We start from the raw sequence: 27,003 nt of genomic DNA on the forward strand, positions 1-27,003 counted from the left end.
TTTGAATTTGCTGTTGGCAATATCATCAGTTGATCCCACTGTATAGAATTTAAATACTGTCTCAGTCCATTGTAGTCGCCTTTACGAAAGCAATACCCCTTCCCTTTACCCCTAATGGTAGTTACCTCTTTGAGTAACTCCCACTTCAGCACACTGTGATCACTGCCACCAAGTGGTTCATTTATCTGCAGATTCTTAATGCATGAAGAATCACTACTGATAATCAAATCAAGAGTATTACTCCCTCTAGTTGCCTCCCGAACATGCTGATGTAGAAAACAATCATCCAATAAATCCACAAAAGCCTTGCTACTGTGTGAGTGACCAGCCCCCAAATTCCAGTCAATATCTGGGAAATTAAAATCCCCCATTATAAGACTCTCTGATTTACTGGCCCACTCTATTTCTCCGAACAGTTTCTTATTATACTCATCAGAGTCATTAGGCCTATAGCACACTCCTACTCTCAATTTTGATCTCCCAATGCTTATGTCACACCAAACTGACTCGACACTGCACTGTCCAGCAATGTCGACTGGCTTCACTTCCTTGGATTTTATGTGTTTTTTAACTAATAGCATAACCCCTCCTCCCTTCCTATCCTGTCTATCCTTTCTGTAGACATTGTACTCCCCAAATTCCAGTTCTGCATTCCTTATATCTGTGTGACACCACGTCTCTGAAATCCCCACAATATCTGCCTTTGATGTTTTGAGCAATACCTCAAATTCATCAAATTTATTTACTAAACTCCTAGTATTCGTGTACACACAAGTATACATGCACCTGTTCTCTTTCTTAGCTACCCTAACACAACCCATGTGTTTACTTGTACCCCAATGATTCCCAGCAGTCTCTGAAATATCCTGCATCTTATTTTCCAGTCTGCGGCTCATTCCAATAGAAGCAGTGCAAGAATCACTTTCACCTCTGCCAGTGGCTACTGTTAATCTATTAGTCCTTGTATCCCCCCAATCTAGCAGTTTTCCGACCCACCTAACATTGCCTCGATAGCATCAGCAAACATTCTTGCACCCTTTCTATTTAAGTGTATCCCATCCCTGTAGAAGCAGTCTCTCCTGTTAACAAGTACAGACCAGGCTGAAAAAAATTCTACCCCTTGAGCCCTGCACAATCTTTCCAGGGCCGAATTGATTGACAGGGCTCTCATCATATACTCCCTCCTATCGTGTCTGGGCAGAATTGCAGACACTTTCAATTTCAACCCTAATTCACGGCTTTTTTTCATCAGTGACCTGTACTTGTCAAGTAATTCCGCCGGTCTCCTACTCTTAATGTCATTAGTGCCAACATGTACAACTATATCACCTTTTGTGCCCTTAAAAGATGATATCCGCTCTACAACGTCATCAACCTTTGCCCCTGGCAGACATACCCTGGTCCTGTTCCACCTATCCTTTTCCTATCCTTATCCTGCCTGAAAGATAATAACTGATTAAGTACATGCTAACAGGGTGTATATCCTAATCTGGGACCATCTTATTAAACTAATTAACCAAGATATTTATGAATTTTCTTCATGGTTAAAATCTAAAGAATCATCCAAGTCAAAAATCCTCTTCAGTTTTCACAGTAGCAGAAAATGACTGCCAAGAAACTCAAAAGCCAAGATGGGAATATAAGTATAATCTATACAGAAATAAACTTTTTTTTTTTTTTTTTTTTTTTATATCTCAGTTGCTACCAAAATAAAACAGAGTTCAGCTTGCAAGCTACCAGAAAATGACTTCAAATTCCTGTACAACTAAATGTTCTATATCTGTCAGTTTAGTTTCCATTTATTACATTTTAGAAAAATCAACAAATTTAAGCCATTCGCCGAAGCACTGTATCAGTGTTAGTTATGTAAACTGGAGATTTCATCTCAAAATCAAAGATTTTTATGATCTTCCAACTACTTTGAAGTGAGCAAACTTTGTTTTGGCACAAGAGTTGCTAATAAGGCTAAATTGTGCCTCTTCACATACTAGCCACGAGACTCAAGTTATTGTGAGGAATAAATTATATTCAAGTATACTAAAACCAGTGAAAATTGAATGGATTTCAGAAATATGAATAATTTATCACACTGTCGCATTATTTCCTATAATGCGACAGTGTCAATGGTTCCTGCAGATTTGACAAAGCCTGTAATATAGATGCTTGGATACTTGAATAATGGATAGTCAGTAAGGATGTACTTTTTTTTTCTTTTTCTTTCATTTTTTTATGGTGATCCCAAACATAAAACTATTAAAACGTATCGTGCCCTAGGCCAGCAATATCAATCGATCTTTGATGATTGCATTCTCTTTCACATTACTCATTTCATCATTTTGAATAACCTACAAATCTTTGGCTTCATTCTTAATCTAAGCCATTACACTTTAATTCAAAGTAGTTAGTTGCAGAGAGCAAGTATGTTTTAAGTTGGCTCTGGCAGCTTAAATGAAGGAGATTAACATCCGGTGTTTGGAAGACAAAATTTTTTTTTTTAAATTTGTTCAAATTTAATTTCTGTAATTTTTAAATCATATTTCAGTAATTTTATGATTTTTAAATCTTAATTCAGTAATTTTATGAAATTAATTTCTACAATATTTTGTAAATTTAATCCTTAAAATTTACAAAGTATTTCTACTAACTTAAATTCTTCATAGTAATTCCAATAGCTAAATTTTAACTTCATTAGACGATAAAGTTTTTGTAACAGTTTTAATTTCTGTAATACTTTAATTCAAATTCTGTAATATATTGTAAATTTAATTTTTATAATTTTCTTAAGTTCAAATTTTACCTTAATAATGGTTGTTACAAAATCCACTTTCAATACAAAGTTCAAAGGCATCAGGGCTCAGATGGAAATGCCTGTGGGCATTTCCAGTGAGTCATGAGTTCATAATTTGTATAGCCTGCAGCATGTATTCAAGGGGTTGGTCTAGTAGGCAAACCAAGCTCGGCTGATGATTCTTTTCTTTGCACCCATGGTGCAAGGAGGGTACAAACCTCAGATTAAAAATTGGTGCATTAATAAAATAAATTGGGTCACTGATGACACAGGCTGTTGCCCTAAAAAAATGCAACTGTGAGCTCGTCAGGGGCTTAAATAACTCATGACCTGCTAAGTGATACATCCCTGATTCGGGTAACAACAGAATAGTCAAGTGCATACTGCTCTGATTGGAGGAGATTTAGTTTTATTAGGTTAACTCTATTGTCAGGGAAACAGGTAACATTTTTTGTAATAAAGATAGGTGCTACAATTTACAGAACTTCAGCCTTTCCTTGTAAGAGCAACCCTTTGTTCCCCTCACCAGTCTCTGTACTGCCTTTTTCTGTACTTGTTCCAACAGTTCTACATCCTTCTAAAATGAAGCCTCCAGATGAGGCAGTACTTAAGGTGTGGCCTGACCATTGCCTTATACAAAGGGATAAAAATCCTCCTAATCCCTGCAGAAAAATCGCAGTAAAGACCATTCTTATTGAAACTAAAGAACTGAAATAGACTTGTGCAGGAAACATAGCTAGAAGACATGATGACAGTTGGACTAAGAAAATAACAGAATGGTTTACAAGAGGAGCTAAAAGAAAACTTAGAAGACAATAACAGAGATGGAACAGATGAAATTCAAGGGGTTGTGGACAGTAAATGGATAGCTATTGCACAAAACAGAAGGATCTGGAAAGTTGCTGGTTAGGCCTTCATTCTGCAGTGGATTGAAAATGGCTGATGATGATAATGATGAGTCACCATGTTTATACATGCTGCAAAACCTTTTTTACTTCAGTGGTATACAGCATTTAAAATTGCTAAAAAATGCCTTACAGCATTTTTTTTTTTTTTAGATAGTAGCCTCCTGTGAAAGTTTCCTGTAAAAGTAGCAAACTTTCCTGTGAAAGTTTGCCACTTTCACAGGAGGACATGCAACTCCCTTTACAGCACAAATGAATGAGATGAAATGTACAGCCTATTACCACCTAAGGCTCAATTTCCTATTTTGATTCCCCTTGCTACACCAGTTTTCAGGAGTACTAGAGTATTAAATCCTTCACTTTCCCTATTTGCATTTAGTGTTGATAATGCCTCATAAAAGGCACATCATAACATTTTAATTTTAAGCACACTAAGTATAAGACAGTTTTTCAAGTTATCCCACATGCTTTCAGGTTGATCAGAAGATGCCCAATGTTGTACCCTGTAAAGTTGCCTTGAGAGCTAGCCGCCTTCTGTTTGAGGTTTTTTTTTTTTTTTTTCTTAATTACGAAGGGTCACAACAATTAGATACAGCTTGGAGTTACTTTGATTACTGCCATCTATAGCAATCAAAAATGGAGATTTTTCAGAGCTGTCACTACTACTACTACTTTCTGTATCTATGCAATTTCATAGCTATTTCGCTACTATTGGATAGCATGCCTGCATGATTAGCACAACTCAGAGGAAAATAATGTTCTATGATAAATGATGCAAATAACTATTCAGCACTAAAACATCATTATCATCACTGTAAAATACATCTATTTTTACATTTCTTTATATACATTACACAAGTATTTATGTTTATTTGTTTGCAAACATCTGATTATATTGCTTTTCCTACCACATGAAATTAAAAATTCATATCTACAAATTAAATATGTTACCTCTTTCAGCTTTTACAATACAGGCACTCCTCTACTTATGTAGAACTCGTGGATATGTAAAAAGCTTTTCAAAATTAATAAAAATCCTGTATATCGAAAATATATCGACAGTTTTGAACCATGCGTGCAAAGTACCAAAATCAGCTGACGTGTGCAGTGGAACCCCGCTTTATGATATAAATCCATTCCAGAGACATCAACATATCGTGAAAACATCATAGTGTGAACCGAATAACACACTTTGGTAATTCGTTCGAAGACCTCAGAAGTTTAAATTTTCACTATATAACTAAGCTATTTATCTCTCTAAAAGGTAATTTTTATAATGGAAACTATATTAGTTTTATATAAATTTATGTCAAATAAGCACAACACAAATATCGCTTTTAACTACAAAAATAATACACATGGCCAACACGTTTACAAACTGGCTGAGAAGGACTACATGGTCCAATCAAAACAATTGTAAGCCCTGAAATAAGTAGGTGCCAATTAACATGATCACTAGAATCAGCTGCTTTATAGAATCAAATTTCAAAAAAACTAATCCAAACCATTAAAATGCACTGCACTTTCACCATTTATTGTCCTGAAAACCTGGATTTTTTGTCCAGCAAACAGAAACTCAACCACAGAACACACACGATTTGCAGACAGTATAAATGGAGCAATATGGCCTTAGTCGCTGATGCTCCTGAAAAAATCCTACTGCAACAACTCCAAAACCGTTTATTGCTATGTTTGGTTATAAGAATCAATTTTGAATGCCTTTGTGATATTTTTTTAAAGCACATTTCTGGAGGTCACTACCACAAAACAATAAAAACAATTTTCAGTTTCCTATTTATTGGGTTTTTCTGTTAGTGCAATCCATTATAAGCAGGTAGTAAATTCGATCTTATTGCATTTGCGTTATTACCGATAGCTGGAATTCTGTGGGTTTTTATGTTATTATGGTAAATTGTGTTTTCCCTTCCATGACATCTTCAATCATATAAAAAACATAAATATGATTTTCAGAATCTTCCCTTCATTCATATTTTTTAGGCTTTGTAAACTTGTTACTGCGTATCTCACTTGCGCATATCATGCTAATTGCAATTTGTGCACGTAATTGATTGATAATCTTTTTCACTGTTTTAAATTTTACAATAAAAAAAAAATAAAAAAAAACACTTATTTTTGTTTTTGTATCTTGTCTATATGCTATACAGTACTTTTTTACAGATATCAGATTAAATTACTTTTGAATAAATACTGTACTCTACATTATTATTGAACTTGGTTACAAATCTTAAAATGCTCTAAACAATACCATACATAGGGCCTGAAGTTTGTTGGGGTTATAATCTCAGTGAGTACTGTACATGTATTTAGTACCTATAAGACTGAAGTTGGACTTATGTACATGAAAAAAAAAAAAAAAAAAAAAAAAAAATTAAGTATGTAAGTCAAGGAGTGCCTGCATGTGGAAAATCTTGCATATATGTCTTCCAAAATGTTGCCTTATACTACTTTGGCATCAGATGCTGTGATCACATGTTACAGAGGACAATACAGTTGTCCCACATTCCAGTTTTGCAAAGGAGGCTAGCAACACCTAACAGCCAATTCATTTGTAAACTAAAGAGTAGGGAAGACTGACCTCTGAAATATTAGTCCAGAAGTGTACAACAGAATGAGAATTGAGAGCATGTTTTGGCATTTATGTCAAAAACTAGAAAATATTTCTATCCAATGACTTTATAAAAAAACATTTAACGGCATATCACTATATTCAGAAAATGGATGAAGTTGAATGATAGTGATTTCTCTTATTCTTATCTATTTCTCTTTCTAAAGTCAATTTAAAAAATTTAACTTAACATGCACAATGCAAGTGCATATGCAGTACTGTATTATTTTTACACAATAACTTGACCTAGAAGCATTTTGCAGAAAATAACCTTTGAAATAAACACTTTCCATCCCAAACATTCTTAGGGAACAAGGATTTCCTGAGAATTTCTGGTTCTTAGGGATGTCATAAATTAATTTTTAAGTGCCATATACACCTATAGTAGACTCTTGATTTTCCGGGATAGATAGTAAAAATCAAATTCCAGATAATCGATTTCCCGGTTAATCCAAAAATACAAAAGTCCCCGACATACGTAAGGATACGTTCCAGGATTTCTTACTTCGTTGAGTTTTACGTAATTCGGGAATGACTAATAACATATTGCTACTATATTATTATTGACAATATCTGAATTCCAAGCGATACCTGTTAATGTTTGGCCATTTTGATACCATCCTTATTATAATGATTCCTTAGATATTTTAACAAATGCACCGTTTTCAAACTTTTGAATAATTTGAAGTTTTTGTTTAACTGAAAACGCAACTCTTTTGCGTTTACCCAACATTTTTGCGATTTCTAAACAAAAAAAAAAAAAAAAAATTTTACTATAAAAAAAATTCCGACATACCTGCCATAAATAACGAAACAAAATTTGTCCTTTTGCGCCGCAACGGAACACAACAATTGACATGACGCACTAAAACAAACTAAACGTTTGGTGTGTGTGTCTCTCTCTCTCTCTCTCTCTCCCCCCCTCTGTTTTTTTTTTTTTTTTTGAGTGGCGGGTGTGTAGACAGCAGGATTGCAAGATAATAGGTACACTAATCTCCCAATGACGCCTTATAATGCCGCTTGTCGCTTATTTACAACTTGCAAAATATCTGTTTATACCTATTCTAGTTATTACTTGAATTTTTTGATTTCTAGTTGATTTTTTTTCCCCCCCTTTTGTTTCTTTAATTTGGAGTCTTGAAATGTCCTGGTTAATCGAGAGTCTGCTGTAGTTCCCATAAATTATAGCTTAATTAGATATAAAAAAAGCTTAATTAGTGTTAAATAAAAAATTACCTTAAGTTGTACTGCATATTCTTTACATAAAAACAACACTTATTTTACACTATAAACACTAACTTCAAGACACATGAACAATGACATAAATGTACACAAGGCAACAGTAGCCTAGTAATGCTGCCCTCTGATAGCTGATGATAAAAAAATTTAAAAAATTAATCCAATTTGAGCAACATGACACTACTAGCTGTTTAACACTATTATAAGTGTTAAATAACTATTGGTGTCCTGTTGAACATCTGTCTTGTATAAGAAAATCTTGCACATAAAACTAATATAGCTTGAACAAGTTAATGTGCTTCTGAGTGTAACACCTTAACTGCTTTCACAAAGATACATTTTATTCATTTTCAACATATTAAAAGAATCAATATATAATTAACTACAACACCATAATGAAACTAGAAATTTTATGAGCATGTCTAGAGCAGAAAAAAAAAGTTGTATGTAGTGAAATTGTACTCTCTTGATGAATGAATTAATTTACCTTTTCAAATAAAGGTGAATAAAGTTCTGCATATTTACACTCTAAAATATGTACTTCTTCATAAAATTTTGCTTCTAATTTGGTATATTCCAACTGAAGTTTCTTTAAAGCTTTTACTCTTCTCTTCACAGGCTCGGGTAAGCTATATTACATAAAAAGAGGAAAAAAATGTTACCCATTATAATCAGTGCTCAAAACAAATATAGATGCCTCCTCCATGTCATAAAATTTTACTATGTACATAACATATACAAATTGCAAGAATCAGATGGACATCAACTTCTGAAATTTGAAATGACCTAAGAGTAAATAAATCCTCCAATCTAAGAATAGTAAACTTCCACATTTCTCAAAAACACATTGAAAAATCAAAAAACTCAATCCCAATTTGTTTGTCATTATTCCTGTAATATATCTTAGTTCTCACTAAGTTGCATTTATCATACATTAAATAAAATCTCTTTCTACATTCATCAGATAATAATGAATATGTGGAGATCTCAATTAATAAAAAAAAGTGAGATCATTCTGAAGGATTTAAGGATCACTTAAAGTTCATTCTTGGAAAGTGCAGTATTAAATAAAATGGACTTTCCCAGACATGATGTTAAAAATTGAAGCTGCTTCTCAAAAAATGCCTGGATATATATTTTCTATATGGATAAGGTCAAAAGTTTCTTATGAAGAATTTCTTAAAAAAACATTTTTATTATTATTGTTAGCCATATGATGCAAGGAAGCCTGAGGTTTTTGCTGCACCAGCCAAAAAAAATTTTTTCTACCCTGTGGGGGAGAGAGAGAAGGAGGGATGGTCAGAAGTATAAGGAAATCACCAGGAAAGAGAAGAATGATGATATCCAGCTTAGGACGCTGGGTATGCCCCTGAGGTTACTTGATCACATTAAGCAATATTTTCATTTAATACTGTATATCTATAATTAACAATTAATTAAAGAAATGTACATCAAAACTTAGAGACTTCTAGATGAACAGTAAACTTACTACACTATCATAATGGGGGACTTCAATGCTAAGACTGGAATGAGACAAAAAGAAATAAAAGACTCGTGGAATTTGCAGAAGCTTGAGAATCAGTAATGAACACTTTTTTCAAGAAAAGGGTGAACAGAAAGTGGACTTGGAAGAGCCCAAATGTATTAACAAGTAATGAAATCGACTTCATCCTCACTAAAAGAAGATATATTGTGAATGAAGTTACTGTCCTGAACAAGGTAAATGTTGGAAGTGAATGGTAAGATCCACACTTGATATAGATGTTAAGAAAAGAAAGGAAAACATTGACTCGAGTAAATAATCATCATCATCATCATCAGCCATTTTCAATCCACTGCAGGATGAAAGCCTCTCCAGCAACTTTCCAGTTCCTTCTGTTTTGAGCACTGGCCATCCATTTACTACCCAAAAACTCATGAATTTCATCTATCCATCTCCGCCTTTGTCTTCCAGGTTTTCTTCTAGCTCCTCTTGGGTACCATTCTGTTATTTTCTTAGTCCATCTTTTGTCATCATGTCTTCGAGCTATGTGTCCTGCCCAAGACCATTTTAGTTCTTTAGTTTTGATAAGAATGTCCTTTACTTGAGTTTGCTGCCTAATCCATGTGTTTCTCTTCTTATCTAACATTCTAATTCCCAATATAATTCGTTCCATTCTTCGCTGTGAAGTTCTTAGCTTCTCTTCCATTCTTTTGGTGAGTGCCCAAGTTTCACTTCCATAAGTCATGGTGGGGAGTATACATTGATTCATTATTTTACGTTTCAGACAAACTGGGATATTGCTCTTCAGTATGTGACTATATTTCCTGAATGCTATCCATCCAAAATTTATTCTTCTCTTGACTTCCAGCCATTTATCATTATTACAACTAATAACTTGTCCCAGATAAGTATATGACTCCACCTTTTCAATTGCTGCTCCTTCAATCATTATTTCCCTTTCCGTGGCATACTTGTTCATCATTACTTTTGTTTTAGCCATATTCATCTTTAGTCCAAAATCCTTACTAACTGTGAATAACTGATTAAGATTTTCTTCTAATTCTTTGGGATCGTGGCTTATGACCACAATGTCATCTGCAAATCGTAAATGGTTTAGGTACTCTCCGTTCACATTGACTCCTTTCTGCAACCAGTCTAATCTTCTGAAAGCTTCCTCAAGGGCAGCAGTAAACAGCTTCGGAGATATTGTGTCTCCTTGTCGAACTCCTTTCTCGATTTTAAATTTCCTACTGTCTTTGTCTAGTCTAATAAAGGAGGTAGCACTCTCATATATTTCTTCAAAATCATAATATATGGGGTATCTATGCCTTGTCTTTCCAGTGCCCGAAACATTGCCTTATGCTGTATGGAGTCAAATGCCTTTTCATAATCCACAAATGCCAGGTATAATGGTGTTTTATATTCATTTGCTTTCTCCATTAGCTGTGATATTACGTGAAGATGATCCATAGTTGAGAATCCTGTCCTAAAGCCAGCTTGCTCTTTCGGTTGATTCTCATCAAGTATTCTTTCTAATCTGTTAGTAATGACCCTTGTGAACAACTTGTAGATGTGGGATAACAAGCTAATTGGTCTATAATTTCCAATTTCTGATTTATTTCCTTTCTTATGCAGCAAAACTATGATTGCATTATTCCACTGCTTAGGCGTCACACCTTTTCTAATGCACTTTGTGAAGAGCCTCGCCAGTTTTTGTGTTATGTCTCTTCCTCCCAATTTTAACAACTCTACAGTAACTTCATCTTCCCCCGGGGCGTTCCGATTCTTCATTTTCTTCAATGCACGTTCTACCTCATCAGGAAGAATATCGGGTATGTCGTATGTGTTGTTACTTTGCAATCCATCTTCCCCACTGCTGGTATCATTCCCTCGCTCCTTGTATAATTCTCTATAGTAGTCTTCTGCTATTTGAATTATGCCTTCTCTGATGTTTATAAGTACACCATCGCTATTCTTCAGTTTCAGTATCATTTGTCTTTCTGTATTACTGCTCATGGCTGCTGATTTAAATCCTTTGTTTTCCCTTAATGTTTGTTCTACTTTTCTTGTGTTAAATCTTCTTATGTCCTTTCTGAGTCTCTTTCTAATGGCTTTGCATAACTCAGTATACTCAATTTTCGCCCTGTCAGTGCTTTTCTTGCTCTTCATTTGTCGTCTTCGGTTGATCATGACAAGTGTTTCTTGACTAATTTTTTCTTCTTTGGATTTCTTTTTCCCTATAGGTTTCTTGGGCTTTATCACTTTCAGAAAGTTGTAATATTCCTCGTCGATATCTTGGTCCTGAGTAGTCTGCAGAAGCTCAAACTTGTTCTTAAGTTCCAGTACATACTGCTTTTTCTCCTCCTCCTCTGCTATCTCAAAGACCTTTGTATTATTTACTCGAGTCAGTTTTTTATTTTCCTTTCCTACATCTATATCAAGTGTACATCTTACCATTCTGTGATCACTTCCAACATTTACCTTATTCAGGACGGTAACATCATTCACAATATATCTTCTGTTAGTGAGGATGAAGTCGATTTCATTATTTGTTAATCCATTTGGACTCTTCCGTGTCCACTTTCTGCTCACCCTTTTCTTGAAAAAAGTGTTCATTACTGACAGTCCTTCAGATTCTGCAAATTCCACAAGTCTTTCACCTCTTTTATTTCTTTCACCAATTCCAAAATTTCCTATAGTTCCTCTTTCTGCACTGTTTTGCCTTTTTCCAACCTTAGCATTGAAGTCCCCCATAATAATAGTGTAGTGGGTTTTCTGCTCATCGAGAAGACTCTCAATTTCGGTGTACATTTCTTCAACCTCTTCATCGTCATGGCTCGATGTTGGTGCATAAATCATTATAATCTTTAGCTTGTACCTCTTAGAAATCTTGAGTATTAGTCTTGACACCCTTGGTGATGTACTTTTGAATTCCAAAATGTTGTTTTTAAAATCTTTATGGACCAGAAACACAACTCCACCTTCACTCCTTTCACTGTTTCCATTGGTGTACAGCAGATTTCCATTTGATAAACTTATAAGTGATTCATTTCTTCTTCTTGTTTCAGCCAAACCGATGATATTCCAATTCACATTTTCTAATTCCTTTTCCAGCTCTAATATCCTGTCTTCACCGATGAGTGATTGTATGTTATAACAGGCCAAGTTCAGTTTCCGTGCATGGCAGCCTGGTCGTACTCAGAGATTCTTAGCACCCTCTAGTTCCACTCTGATCCTCTCGCTGCCGTAAGAGGGAGAGTGAAAGCTGCTGGGGACTGAGGGCCATTTGTATTGTTGTGCTGTCATATGCTGGAGGGTTTGGTCTTTTCCTCTTCATGCTGACCAGGCATCTTGAAGAGAACCACTCTACACCGTTGCCACCTAAGTGACGCAACAGGGCTTACCATCGAGAAGGTGTGCATGAGTGAATTTTAGGGAAGCAGGCCAACCGGACTTCTCCTAAATCTTCTGTAATAGAGAGATATTGGATCCATCAGTGTTTTAGGCTGTGTCTGATAACAGGAAGTAAATAATATGGTCTTTGAAATAACAGAAGAGGAGAAAAAGCAGTATATACTGGAACTTAGAAACAGGTTTGAGCTTCTGCAGACTATTCAGGACCAAGATATCAACAAGGAATACAACTTTCTGAAAGTGATAAAGCCCAAGAAACCTACAGGTAAAAAGAAAACCAAGGAAGAAAAAATTAGTCAAGAAACACTTGTCACGATGAACTGAAGACAAAAAATAGGAGCAAGATAAATACCAAGGACAAAATTGAGTATACTGAGTTATGAAGAGCCATTAGAAAGAGACTCAGAGAGGACATAAGAAGATTTAACACAAGAAAAGTAGAAAAAGCATTAAGGGAAAACAAAGGACTTAAATCAGCAGTCATGAGCAGTAATACAGAAAGACAAATTATACTGAATCTGAAGAATAGCGATGGTGCACTTATAAATAGCAGAGAAGGCATAATTCAAATAGCAGAAGACTACTATAAAGTATTATATAAGGCGCAAGAGAATGTTGCCAGCAGTGGGGGGAAGATGGATCACAAATTAGCAACACATACCTGATATCCTTCCTGATGAAGGAGAACATGCACTGAAGAAAATGAAGAATCAAAAAGCCCCAGGTGAAGATGCAGTTACTGTAGAGTGCTAAAATTAGGAGGAAAAGACATGGCACAGAAACTGAAAAGACTTTTACAAAATACATTAGGTAAGGCATGATGCCTAAGGAGTGGAATAATGCAATCCTAATTTTGCTGCATAAGAAAGGAGAGAAATTAGAAATTATAGATCAATTAGCTTATTGTCCCACATCTACAAGTGGTTCACAATGGTCATTACTAACAGATTAGAAAGAATACTTAATGAGAATCAACCGAAAGAGCAAGCTGGCTTTAGGACGGATTCTTAACTATGGATCACCTTCATGTAATATCACAGCTAACAGAGAAAGCAAATGAATATAAAACACCATTATGCCTGGCATTTGTGGATTATGAAAAGGCATTTGACTCCATACAGCATAAGGCAATGTTTCGGGCACTGGAAAGACAAGGCATACATACATACCCCATACATTATGATTTTGAAGAAAATATATGAGAATGCTACTTCCCTTATTAGACTATACAAAGACAATAACAAATTTAAAATTGAGAAAGAAGTTTGACAAGGAGAAACAATACATCCGAAGTTGTTTACTGATGCCCTTGGAGAAGCTTTCAGAAGATTGGACTAGACACAGAAAGGAGTCAAAGTGAACGGAGTGTACCTAAACCATTTACAATTTTCAATGACATTGTGATCATAAGTCATGATCCCAAATAATTAGATGAAAATTAGATGAGCAGAAATTGAAAAGATGAATTCATATACTTATCTTGGGCAAATCATCAGCTGTAATAATGATAAATGGCTGGAAGTCAAGAGAAGAATAAATTTTGGATGGATAGCATTCAGGAAATATAGTCAACATACTGAGGAGCAATATCACAATTTGTCTGAAACAAAAATAATGAACCAATGTATACTCCCCACCATGACTTATGGAAATGTAACTTGGGCACCCACCAAAAGATGGAAAGAGAAGCTAAAAACTACACAGAAAGAATGGAACAAATTATATTAGGAATCAGATGGTTGGATAAGAAGAGAAACACATGGATTAGACAGTAACCTCAAGTAAAGGACATTCTTATCAAAACTAAAAAAACTGAAATGGATTTGGGCAGGACACATAGCTCGAAGACGATGACAGATATCCAACTAAGAAAATAACAGAATGGTACCCAAGAGGAGCTAAAATAAAACCTGAAAGATGACAATGGAGATGGACAGATGAAATTCAAGAGTTCGCGGGCAGTAAATGGATCGCCATTGCACAAAACAGAAGGAACTGGAAAGATGCTGGAGAGGCCTTCATCCCATTGTGAAAATAGCTGATGACGATGAATTAACGATTTTGATGAATTTGATTACTTAAAAATACTGATTACTTAATTAAAATTTATTCTGTTGTGAACAAAATCAACAGAACAACTTTCCAAATTTGTATTTGAACAGGGGACTGGAGGGGGAAGGGATTCCAAAGATAACGTATGCAGAGTATTACATTTCAAACATATTAGGTTTTTATTTCTTAAATTAATTGAATTTTTTTCTCTGTGATTAATAGAAGTAAAAAGTAAATAACTGATTATCATGTTTACAAGATAGTTAGTTATTTACTAATAATTAATTACAATTAATTACTAATTGGTTAACAAATAAAAGTAATTGTTTTCCTTTCACTGTCCATACTTCCCAATGTAATATTCTTTTTTCTTTAAACCCCAAACACGAGAGGTATTAAAATCTATAATACTTAGTACCGTGCTTGGGTTGGAGGTTGAGAAGACAAAAGAAGATATTTATTGACATTGGACATCAACTTCTGTAGACTGTAATTGTCAGGAAATATGTATGAAGGAAGGTTTTTCCAGGAAACGGAATTTGAATGAATAAACGAGGAAGATGAAAAATTGATTCTGTGAGTTTGAAGTTGGACAGTAAATCGATGTTGGCTGGTGGCTACACATGTTTGAACTGTTTTGAAAGAGAGTGCGGGAATTATAGAAGCCAATTCAGAAGAACAGTGCCCATGGAAGTATCTGTAGAAGAGGCATGCAGCAGAAACAGTACATCTATGAGACAGCGAGTGGAGAGACTCTGTTAGAGATGAATCATTAATTAACCTAATTGCCCTCTTCTGGGAATCAAGAAGCCTGACAGAGGTTTTGGGGGGCACCACCCCAGATGTGGGAACAATATTCCATGGCAGGGTGGATTTGCGATTTATACAGAGTGAGCAGCTGTTTGGTAGAAAAGTAATGCCGAGAGCGAAAGAGAAAACCAAGTTTTTTTAGATGCAGAGGAAGCAATATTTGTAATGTGCTTGTGCCAAGAGAGATTAGAAGTCAGGGTAATCTCCAAAAGAGATATATCATTTTGCTTAGAAATTGGAGTGTCACCAAAGATACGTATAGGAGCAGAAGAATCCTTTTTGCGAGATATAAGACAAGACTGAGTTTTAGAAGGGTTGAAATCAACTAAGTTGTCTTTGCCCCACTGGAGAATTACCTGAAGATCAGCATTTAAAGAACTGGTAGTAGATTTTCGAGAAGTTGAAGCTGATTGAGCAGAACAAGGTTTCTCAAAATGGAAAGTGGAATGCAATATGCTATCATCGGCAAAACTATAGATAGGATTTCCAGTCAATGGAAGAAGGCCATTAATATGCAAGAGGAAAACAATGGGGGAAAGAACTGAACCTTGGAAGACACTGGCATTAGTGGAGAAGTTAGAAGACAGAAAGCCATCTACCATCACCCTCAGTGAGCGATGAGAGAGAAAACTGGATAACCAATTACAAAAAACAGTTGGCAAACCATAAGATGGAAGCTTGTTTAGAAGATCTTTATGCCAAACACGATCAAAAACCTTTGAGATGTCAAGAGCAACTACTTCTGTTTCACCAAACCTTTCCATTGAATTAGTCCGTAAATGGGTAACATTAGCCAGAATATCACCAGTGGATCAACACTGACAGAATCCATACTGGCAATCATTGATCAGACTGAAGGTTTCTAGGTAATTTAAGAGTTGGTGGTTAATTGATTTCTCCATTACTTTAGAAAGAGTAGAAGTAATTGCAATGGAATTATAATTGGATGGGAGCAATTTGTCACCCTTTTTAGGAACTGGCTAGATATGAGCAAATTTCCAAGCAGAAGGAAAAACACCTTTGGAATAAGAAAGTGAAAAAAGGTGGCAAAGAATAGGAGTAAGTTCAGGAGCACAGGTTTTGAGAACAAGTGGAGAAATACCATCAGGACCTGGAGCTTTCTTAGCATCAAGATGCATCAAAATCCTTCTGACATCTGTTTGACGGAAGACCAGAGGAGGCATTGAATGGAACGTGTTGGGAATGGTGGGAGGTGTTTTACCAAGATCATTAATACATGTATTGGAAGGAAAAGGTGATGCTAACAGGTCAGCTTTATCCTTGGCTGAAGTGACAACAGAACCATCTGGTTTGGACAGAGGTGGGAGAAGAGACGGACAAAAGTTAGAGACAACAGATGAATTTGACACAATGAGGTAGAGAGATTTTAAGCCAGAGAAGATCGAAGAGAGGAGATTCCAAATTGCCAAGTCTCTGACAGGGAATATCAGAACAGACATATGCACAAGTACCACCTTTGAGGCGAAAGGAATCATACAACGAATAATTTTGGCATCTGAGATGAGCAGTAGTTGAATCAACTGATAATTGAGATTCTGTCAGAAAAAGTACATGGGGTTTGGCAGACTGCAAGTGGAAATGGACATCGATGAGATTAGAACTGAGACCACGTATATTTGTGAAATGAATTAGGAAGTGCTTGTGAGGTTTAGATCTTTTCGCAGATAAGCTTGCTCTATTAGTTTGACAATTCATGGTGTATTCAATAGTAAGAAAAAGTGGGTGGGACATGCTGTATGAAGTAATGAAATTTTTGGATATGGCATACACATGGTAAGAATATACCCAGATCCTTGACATAACGTGGCCTCGACAATGCCCCCACATACACACTACTCGGACTCCCTCCAGTCACTATCTGGCAGAGTAGAGGTAGCAAGATTATACACTAGCTGATCCGGAAGTCTCCTAGAGAGTTACCAATAGGTTCAGTCCGGTGTACCATCTAGCGGCCGGCCTGCGAACACCATTTTAGAGCTGTACCCTCGAAATGTAAGGAATATTGGATCTCGCCACGATGTTCATCATAACCTCAAAAGTCATCAATCATACTGCATGATGGAAGAGATGGAGAAGGGTTGACCAGAATTTGGCTCTAGAGACTAAACATGGGTTCCACCACTTTAAGCCTCCAATAAGCAAAGTGGTGGTATTGCACCGGTTGATGAGAGTCATCTACCACCTATTACTGCCTGGTAACATAGAGGGGTGGCATTCCTCCATGTGGTGTGGGCGCCACACCTCGACCCCTGCTTACATTGGTTCACACCTGGGTGGTCACCCACCATGTACTTGTGCATGGAGGTTATACCCAGGATTACTACCAGTCCCACCATCGTGAAGGTACAAGCAGAGGATTTGGTTGTCACAGACCGTCCAAACTTCACCAAAATTGGGTCCACTTGACTTGAGTGTCACCCGAATATCAGTTTCATCAGCGTTTTAGACTCCCAGGTAGCAAGTGCAGCTTGTCTGGCATATCTTTAAAGAATGTCTGTGACATCCTCAAGGACCAATTCACTACACATTTTATAATATATACTTTGTAATTAACAGCATGTGAAATGCACCACGTATTCCAAGTGGCTTTGTGATTTAATATATTAAATTTAATAAATTAAATCACTGTGTAATTTAATAAAATAAATTAAATTATTAAAATTATTAAATAATATTTTCAACACTTTCATAACAAATTTACTTCTTGCATTTTATTAACAACTGAAATATGACATGTATTTAACATTTCTGCTGTGATTAATATAATAAGCATATAATAATACATGATTATGCATTTCAATATGATTCCATGATTAATTCATGGTTTATGTATCTCAGGATTCAATGCTGTGTCCCTTACAATTTTCACTATATATTAATGATACTAATTAAAGCATATCAAACTTGCTTTCTAAGTATGCATAAACGTAATGGGTCTTCATATTTTGATATTAATACCTATTAACATGAAAATATCAAGACCAGTCTAAACAAACCTTGAAAATTATGAGACCAACTGGTCCAGATTTAGCATGTTTTTGTGATGGTGGTTTGGAGGAGGGGGGGGATCAGAGCTATGAAATCAGAATTGGACCTAATACTGCCAAAGGGACCAACAAAACATGCAGTGAAATGAAATTTTATATCTATCTAGCTTTTCTTCCTAGAGTAATAATGAAACGCACTTTCATTTATATACATTTCTTTTAGAGGAAGAGACTGGGAGGAAATGGAATTGCAATTAGCCTTAAAAGTTCCAGGAACCAACAAAACACAGCTGAAAATCTGTGTCAATCCCACCTGTGCAAACATTCAAGAACAACCAGAATTCTCCTAAAATTCAAACAACCAGAACTGTCCAAAAACCTTTCCAGGAATGAGGGTATATGTCAAAATAAGAACCAAAGGGAAGGGAGAAAGGAATTTTCAGATATTTAACACCCTATCCCCCCCCCCCACAGGACAAGTGCAAATAAACAGATCTGACAGAAAATTTAGCTATGAGCAGTACACAGTTTTATAAATTAATACACACTTCAATAGATTTAATCTCAAAGGTGGAAATAAAATACATTTCATACCTGAATTTGAAGGATGGTTTATCTATATTTTGTTAAGAAAGTATTTCGTATAAACAACATGCACTCCCCTAAAAAAATTAACTCTAGGGAAGCACATCTCACACTAGCAGAGATGGGGTGCCATATCCGCTAGTGTGAGATTGGTGCCATCAGACAGCTAACAAACACTTTGGGAACCTTTGAGCAACACCAAAGAATGTAAGATTTTTTTTTTTTGTTATTTTTTTTTGGTTTTTAGGAGCATCAGCAACTAAGGCTATATTGCTCCGGGATATGCGGTGGTCATTCCCTGACCTTTCCGCATCCTCCATATTTGGTGGTGACGGGCTCGAACCCCAGTCTAATCAAGAAGCGTGTGCTACGCACTGCTGCTCCTTCCCACCTGGCTACGGAGGTGCCTAAGAATATAAGAAAACTAATGTTGATGATCAATGTTGTTATATATATATTTCCCTAATAAGAAATTTGATATACAGAGAGTAAATTAAAATTGTGATTAAAGGCAAATTTAAATTTGAATGAATAAAATTATTCAAAACAATTAGCATTAGCATTAGTAGCGGCATTTGATGCAAGAAGCAAGCTTATGCAGCATCAGCCAAAAAAAAAAAAAAAAAAAAACCCACTTCCACTTCACCCCTCTGTTCGTTCAAAATACCTGTCCAGCTGAGCCTTAAACTTATTTAGGCTATCAAGCTCCACTACAAGGGATGGAAGTCTGTTCCACCAACCAACCACCCGCTTGGCTATAGGCAAATTTCTGCACATCTATCCTACATCTGTCTTTCCTCAATTTGAATTTATGCCCTCTCAGGTGATTATTCTGAGCTAGAGGAAGAATCCCATCAGCATTGAGCATGCTCAAATCATTCAAGGCTTTATACACCTCTATCAGATCACCTCGCTGGTGCCTAGTCTCCAGACACTGTAATTTGCAAAACTTAAGCCTTTCTTCGTAAGAGGACCCTTTTGTTCCATTCACTAATCTTGTTGCCCTTCTCGGTACTCGTTCCAGCAGCTCTACATCCTTCTTGAAATGAGGCCTCCAGACCTGTATACAGTACTCTAGGTGTGGCCTGACCATTGCCTTATACAGGGGAATAATCACCTCCTTATCCCTGCTGGAAAAATTCCTGTATATCATTGACAATACTCCATGAGCTACTCTTGCAGCCCATCTGCACTGCTCAGAGAACTTCATATCTGCCTGCACAACCACCCCCAAGTCCCTTTCATTCTCTACCACTATCAGTGTAGTACCACAGAGTTGATACGTTGCTCTGGGGTTGCTGTTTCCCATGTGTAGTACTTTACATTTGTCAATGTTAAACTTCATTTGCCACCTCTCAGCCCATCTACTCAACCTTTCCAGATCCTGTTGCAGCAGCATAGTGTCAGTAGTGTCCTTGACAACCCTGCCAACCTTTGTATCATCTGCAAACTTGGACATTAAGCTTGATATGCCATCATCAATATCATTTATAAATACAGAAAACAATAATGGACCCAGCCCTGAGGGACTCCACTAATAACATTAGTCCACGATGAGCAGTGTCCATTGATTACCACTCTCTGTCTTCTCCCCCTCAACCATCCCTTTATCCATAGCAGCAATTTGCCTCCAATGTCACACTGCTCCAATTTGTGTAGCAGTCTTCCATGTGCAACAGTATCAAAAGCCTTTCTAAGATCCAAGTTCTTTTGTGACTGCATCATAGTATCCAATCAAATTGGTCAGGCAAGACCTGCCCTTAACAAAACCATGCTGTGTCCGAGCTATAACTGAAGTCTTGTCTAAATGATCCTGCAGTGCTTCTTTAACCAGTGCCTCCATTAATTTTCCTGGAACAGAAGTTAAGCTCACAGGTCTATAATTACTTGTGTCAGCCTTTGATCCTCCTTTGTGAATTGGGGTCACATTTGCACATTTCCAGTCTATGGGTACCTCCCCTGAGTCCAAGGAAGCTCTCATAATTATGGCTAAGGGTTTGCTTACTTCCTTTGCTGCCTCCTTTAATATAACTGGATAGATCCCATCCACCCCGGGTGCCTTTCTTGTGTTTATCTTCAACAGTTTCTCCTCCACTTTACTCCCAGTTATTTCAAGATTCTGTAGCTTACTGCTAGAGTTGAATACACTTCTGGCATTCCCCTCGCTGAATAACTCCTCATGTGTGAATGTCGATGCAAAATATTCATTTAGTTTGTTAGCTACCTGAGCAGGATCATCAACAGTTGACCCATCAATATCAAGTGGACCAATCTGATTCATCCCCTTCCTTCTAGAGTTTACATTAGTAAAGAACTCTTTGCTGTTTTTCTTTGCATCCCTTGCCAAGGATTTCTCGTAATCTGCCTTCGCCTGCCTAACCTCCTTTGTAACTTGGTTGCATATCAACTTGTATCTATCATAGGCTTCTGTGTCATGTGTTAATTTGTAAGTATCCCATGCATTTTTCTTCTCTGCCATATGCCTCATTAGTTCATCTGACATCCATTTTGGCCTAAACCTTGAACAATATTTCTTAGTTGGTATGTAAAGCCTAGTAGCTTCCAAGATAAGTTCTCTGAATGCTTCCCATTTTGAATTTCCTGTTGGTAACATCATCAGTTGGTCCCACTGTATAGAATTTAAATACTGTCTCAGTCCATCGTAGTCGTCTTTACGGAAGCAATAACCCTTCCCTTTACCCCTAATGGTAGTTACCTCTTTGAGTAAATCCCACTTCAACACACTGTGATCACTGCCACCTAGTGGTTCATTTATCTGCAGATTCTTAATGCATGAAGAATCACTGCTGATAATCAAATCAAGAGTATTACTCCCTCTAGTTGCCTCCCGAACATGCTGATGTAGAAAACAATCATCCAATAAATCCACAAAAGCCCTGCTAGTGTGTGAGTGACCAGCCCCCAAATTCCAGTCAATATCTGGAAAATTAAAATCTCCCATTATAAGACTCTCTGATTTACTGGCCCACTCTATTTCCCTGTACAGTTTCTTATTATACTCATCAGAGTCATTAGGCCTATAGCACACTCCTACTCTCAATTTTGATCTCCTAATGCTTATGTCACACCAAACTGACTCAACACTGCACTGTCCAGCAATGTCGACTGGCTTCACTTCCTTGGTTTTTATGTGTTTCTTAACTAATAGCATAACCCCTCCCCCCTTCCTATCCTGTCTATCCTTTCTGTAGACGTTGTACTCCCCAAATTCCAGTTCTGCATCCCTTATATCTGTGTGACACCACGTCTCTGATATCCCAACAATATCTGCTTTTGATGTTTTGAGCAATACCTCAAATTCATCAAATTTATTTACTAAACTCCTAGCATTGGTGTACACGCAAGTATACCTGCACCTGTTTCTATTCTTAGCTACCCTAACACAACCCATGTGTTTACTTGTACCGCAATGGCTCCCAGCAGTCTCTGAAATATCATGCATCTTGTTTTTCAGGCTTCTGCTCATTCTAATAGAAGCAGTGCAAGAATCTCTTTCATCTCTGCCAGTGGCTACTGTCAATCTATTGGTCTTTGTCTCCCCCCCAAGCTAGCAGTTTTCCGACCCACCTAACACTGCCTCGATAGCATCAGCGAATATTCTTGCACTCTTTCTATTTAAATGTATCCCATCCCTGTAGAAGCAGTCTCTCCTGTTAACAAGTACTGTCCAGGCTGAAAAAAATTCTACCCCTTGAGCCTTGCACAATCTTTCCAGGGCCGAATTGATCGACAAGGCTCTCATCATATACTCCCTCCTATCGCGTCCAATCTCCAAAGAGTAAACAATACATAGTGAGAGAATATTCGTTAATAACTGAAATGCAAACAAAGTAAATGTATTATTAACCATAATTGATTGAATCATTTACAACCTCTCAAGTTCTGCCCATTTTTATTAATCTGATTACAAAACAATGATATTTGTACCTACTAATCATTCAAATGATAATAGTATAACAATGATTTATTATAATCAAATGAATTAAATGATACCAGTCATCAGTAACTACAAATCATTAGAATGTTATTAATATAATCAATTTATTTGCAATAACAGAATGAAATGATTATAATCTTGATTATGCCCATCACTAGTTATAATCATGAGGAGGTCCAAAATAATTGCTCTTGTATAACTAAACACAAAGAACAAACACGAACAAACACAAAGAACAAACACGTTCTAAACACAAAGAACAAACACAGAACCATGTGTTCACTCCCCCCCCTTAAAATAAAATTGGTTTAGCAAATAATTAAAGAAATGGGATTGAATTTTAATTCAGGTATTGAAATAGTTTGAGAAAATAATGCTATGCTGTGTTGTCTTTCTGTCATTGGTGTCTGGGGACCATATTGTCCCTTCTGTGAACAATGGAAGAGGTTGGGCTCAGGTGCTTTAGAAACAATTACATTTATCCAAGGCTTGACCTAAAATAACCAATATCATTTTTAATCAAATAATATCACACCGAAGGTGAATGTTATTCGTAAACATGAGAAGATTTGGTTCAATCATCAGACAACTCGTAGCCTCAATTGGTGACCTTGGTGTTGAGCAGTGAATAAATTTATTGAATTTAAATAAGCAGCCAAGCAGCATTTGGAAGAAGAGCTTCCAATTGAAAATGCAACGTGCAATAAAACACTGTTAGTAGACTGCGCTGGCCCAATGAAGCAAACAAATAGTTTAAAAAGCTTAAACAAGCAAATTTATTCACCATTCACAACATAAGTCACTAATTGAGGCTACCTGTTGTCTGATGATGGAACCAAATAATTCCAAAACAGTTCACTAAAGTGTTTCGAGTTGTTAATAAATAAGAATAATAAATTCTTGTGCTACAGAGGCGCCTTCCTTCCTGTATTGTATGCAGTAATCAGGGTCTAAAAGGCCTCAGTTGCAGTTCTCATGAACACTTGTTGATTTTTTTTTGGGAAACATTCAATTGCATTCATGCCAGCTTCAACATTTTCAATCATATTGTCATTTTCTTATTTCTTTTTTTGAAAAAAATCTGACAACATTCTTTAAGTAAAGGCCCTAATCTAAATACTGAAATATTTTTCAAATTCCTTCATCAGAATTACCATATTTAATGAGAGTATTAAAGCAACTTTGGCCAAGTTGCAAAGGAAGTTAGGCAGGCGAAGGCAGATTGTGAGAGATCTTTGGCAAGGGATGCAAAGAAAAACAGCAGAGTCCTTTACTTGTGTAAACTCTAAAAGGAAGGGGATGAGTCAGATTGGTCCACTTGATATCGATGGGTCAACTGTTGATGATCCAGCTCAGGTACCTAACAAACTAAATGAATAGTTTGTTATTCATTTAGTTTGTTAGGCATCAACATTTTGCATCAACATGCATCAACATTCACACATGAGGAGTTATTCAGCGAGGGGAATGCCAGAGGTGTATTCAACTCTGGCAGTAAGCTAGAGAATCTTGTAATAACTGAGAGTAAAGTGGAGGAGAAATTGTTGAAGATAAACACAAGAAAGGCACCTGGGGTGGATGGGATATATTCAGTTATATTAAAGGAAGCAGCAAAGGAAGTAAGCAAACCCTTAGCCATAATTAAGAGAGCTTCCTTGGACTCAGGGGAGGTACCCATCCCATGGACTGGAGATGTGCAAATGTGACCCCAATTCACAAAGGAGGATCAAAAGCTGGCACAAGTAATTATAGACCTGTGAGTTTAACTTCTGTTCCCCAAAAATTAATGGAGGCACTGGTTAAAGAAGCACTGCAGGATCATCTAGACAAGACTTCAGTTATAGCTCGGACACAGCACGGTTTTGTTAAGGGGAAGTCTTGCCTGACCAATTTGATTGGATACTATGATGCAGTCACAAAAGAACTGGATGCAGGGAATAACTTTCATATTATATACTTGGATCTTAGAAAGGCTTTTGATACTGTTGCACATGGAAGACTGCTGCACAAATTGGAGCAGTGTGGCATTGGAGGCAAATTGCTGCTATGGATAAAGGGGTGGTTGAGGGGGAGAAGACAGAGAGTGGTAATCAATGGACACTGCTCATCGTGGACTAATGTTATTAGTGGAGCCCCTCAGGGTTCAGTATTGGGTCGATTATTGTTTTCTGTATTTATAAATGATATTGATGATGGTATATCAAGCTTAATGTCCAAGTTTGCAGACGATACGTAGGTTGGCAGGGTTGTCAAGGACACTACTGACACTATACTGCTGCAACAGGATCTGGAAAGGTTGAGCAGATGGGCTGAGAGGTGGCAAATGAAGTTTAACATTGACAAATGTGAAGTACTACATATGGGAAACACCAACCCCAGAGCAACGTATCAGCTCTGTGGTACTACACTGACAGTAGTAGAAAATAAAGGGACCTGGGGGTGGTTGTGCAGGCAGATATGAAGTTCTCTGAGCAGTGCAGACGGGCTGCAAGAGTAGCTCATGGTGTATTGTCAATGATATATAGGAATTTTTCCAGCAGGGATAAGGAGGTGATTATTCCCTTGTATAAGGCAATGGTCAGGCCACACCTAGAGTACTAAATGAGGCCTCCAGGCCTGTATACAGTACTCTAGGTGTGGCCTGACCATTGCCTTATACAAGGGAATCTTGTTGCCCTTCTCTGTACTCGTTCCAGAAGGATGTAGAGCTGCTGGAACGAGTACAGAAAAGGGCAACAAGATTAGTGAATAGAACAAAGGGGTGCTCTTACAAAGAAAGGCTTAAGTTTTGCAAATTACAGAGTCTGGAGACTAGGCACCAGCGAGGTGATCTGATAGAGGTGTATAAAGCCTTGAATGGTTTGAGCATGCTCAATGCTGATGGGATTTTTCCTCTTGCTCAGAATCATCACCTGAGATGGCATAAATTCAAATTGAGGAAAGACAGGTGTAGGATAGACGTGCGGAAATTTGCCTTTAGCCAGCGGGTAGTTGGTTGGTGGAACAGACTTCCATCCCTTGTTGTGGAAGTTGCTAGCCTAAATAAGTTTAAGGCGCAGCTGGACAGGTATTTCGAACGAACAGAGGGGTGAAGTGGAAGTGGTTATTTTTTATCTATTTATTTTTATTTTTTTGGCTGATGCTGCATAAGCTTGCTTTCTTGCATCAAATGCCTCTACTAATGCTAACTTCTGTCTTCATATAATTTAACCTTTTCTCTTATCCATCTTTACCTCTCATTATACATAATTTTTCACTTCACCCACATGGATTTCTCCCCTTCAGATGCTTATTTCATCTTCTAGCCACATTATTACATCACCCAAAATAATATCCTTTCACTACTGTTCTTTTATTCCATTTGATTTGATTTGGTTTTTAATGGCGCATTGGCAGCTAAGGCCATAATGCGCCAAGTTAATCTTTTATTCCATCCAAATATATATATAAAAAAAAAAAAAAAAAAAAAAAAAACAACACTGAAATGTTGAAGTGAACATTGAAAAAAAAAAAAAAAAAAAATTAACACTGAAACCTTGAAATACCAGAAAGTTTCAGAATCCATTGTTTATTAATAGTCAAAAAAATTATATGCATTGCTGACGTTTACTGCTCCACTTCTTCAGTGATTGTAACCCTGTAGTTTCATTGTCACAAAAACCAAGTATCAATCTAACAGTTTGCCAGTATGATACACTGGTGTTTTTATGACCATGACACTGCAGGATTATAATCGCTGAAGAAGTGGAAGAGAGAAGATCAACAAAATATGTGATTACACTGGGTTAGTAATAAATATATTCTAAATCCTACACAGGTGAAATGCTGTCATTTCAAGTAATTTTATCAAGATGACCTGCGCAATATGGCCTTTAAACATTGCATTAACATTAAAATCATTCATTAGCTTTTCTCATACCCTTGCTGCTTTGCTTCATTCCAACTTACATTATTTTAGAATACTATGACAGAATTATACAAAGCAAAATATAGTAGCAAGGGTATGGGAAAAGCTAATGAGTGATGTTAATGTAATGTTTAAAGCATGTTGCATAGGTCATCTTGATCAAATTACTTGAAATGAAAGCACTTCACCTGTGTAGGTTTTAGGATCTATTTATTACTAACAGAGTCT

The 27,003-nt window shown here is 36.7% G+C and overlaps 1 protein-coding gene across 2 annotated transcripts in view; it reads right to left on the reverse strand.

The window, feature by feature from the left end:
- Positions 1 to 27,003, reverse strand: part of LOC150077304 (nucleosome assembly protein 1-like 4) — a 432,049-nt gene that overhangs the window by 246,111 nt on the left and 158,935 nt on the right. For both annotated transcript variants that reach the window (XM_090386809.1, XM_090386808.1), the window contains one exon: positions 8,046 to 8,187. In XM_090386809.1, coding sequence (XP_090242935.1) covers positions 8,046 to 8,187 — 142 coding nt within the window. The remainder of the gene's footprint in view (positions 1 to 8,045; positions 8,188 to 27,003) is intronic.

The sequence above is a fragment of the Mastigoproctus giganteus genome, chromosome 12 (genome assembly GCF_048544385.1).
Source record: "Mastigoproctus giganteus isolate SK-2022 chromosome 12, ASM4854438v1, whole genome shotgun sequence".
NCBI lineage: Eukaryota > Metazoa > Arthropoda > Arachnida > Uropygi > Thelyphonidae > Mastigoproctus > Mastigoproctus giganteus.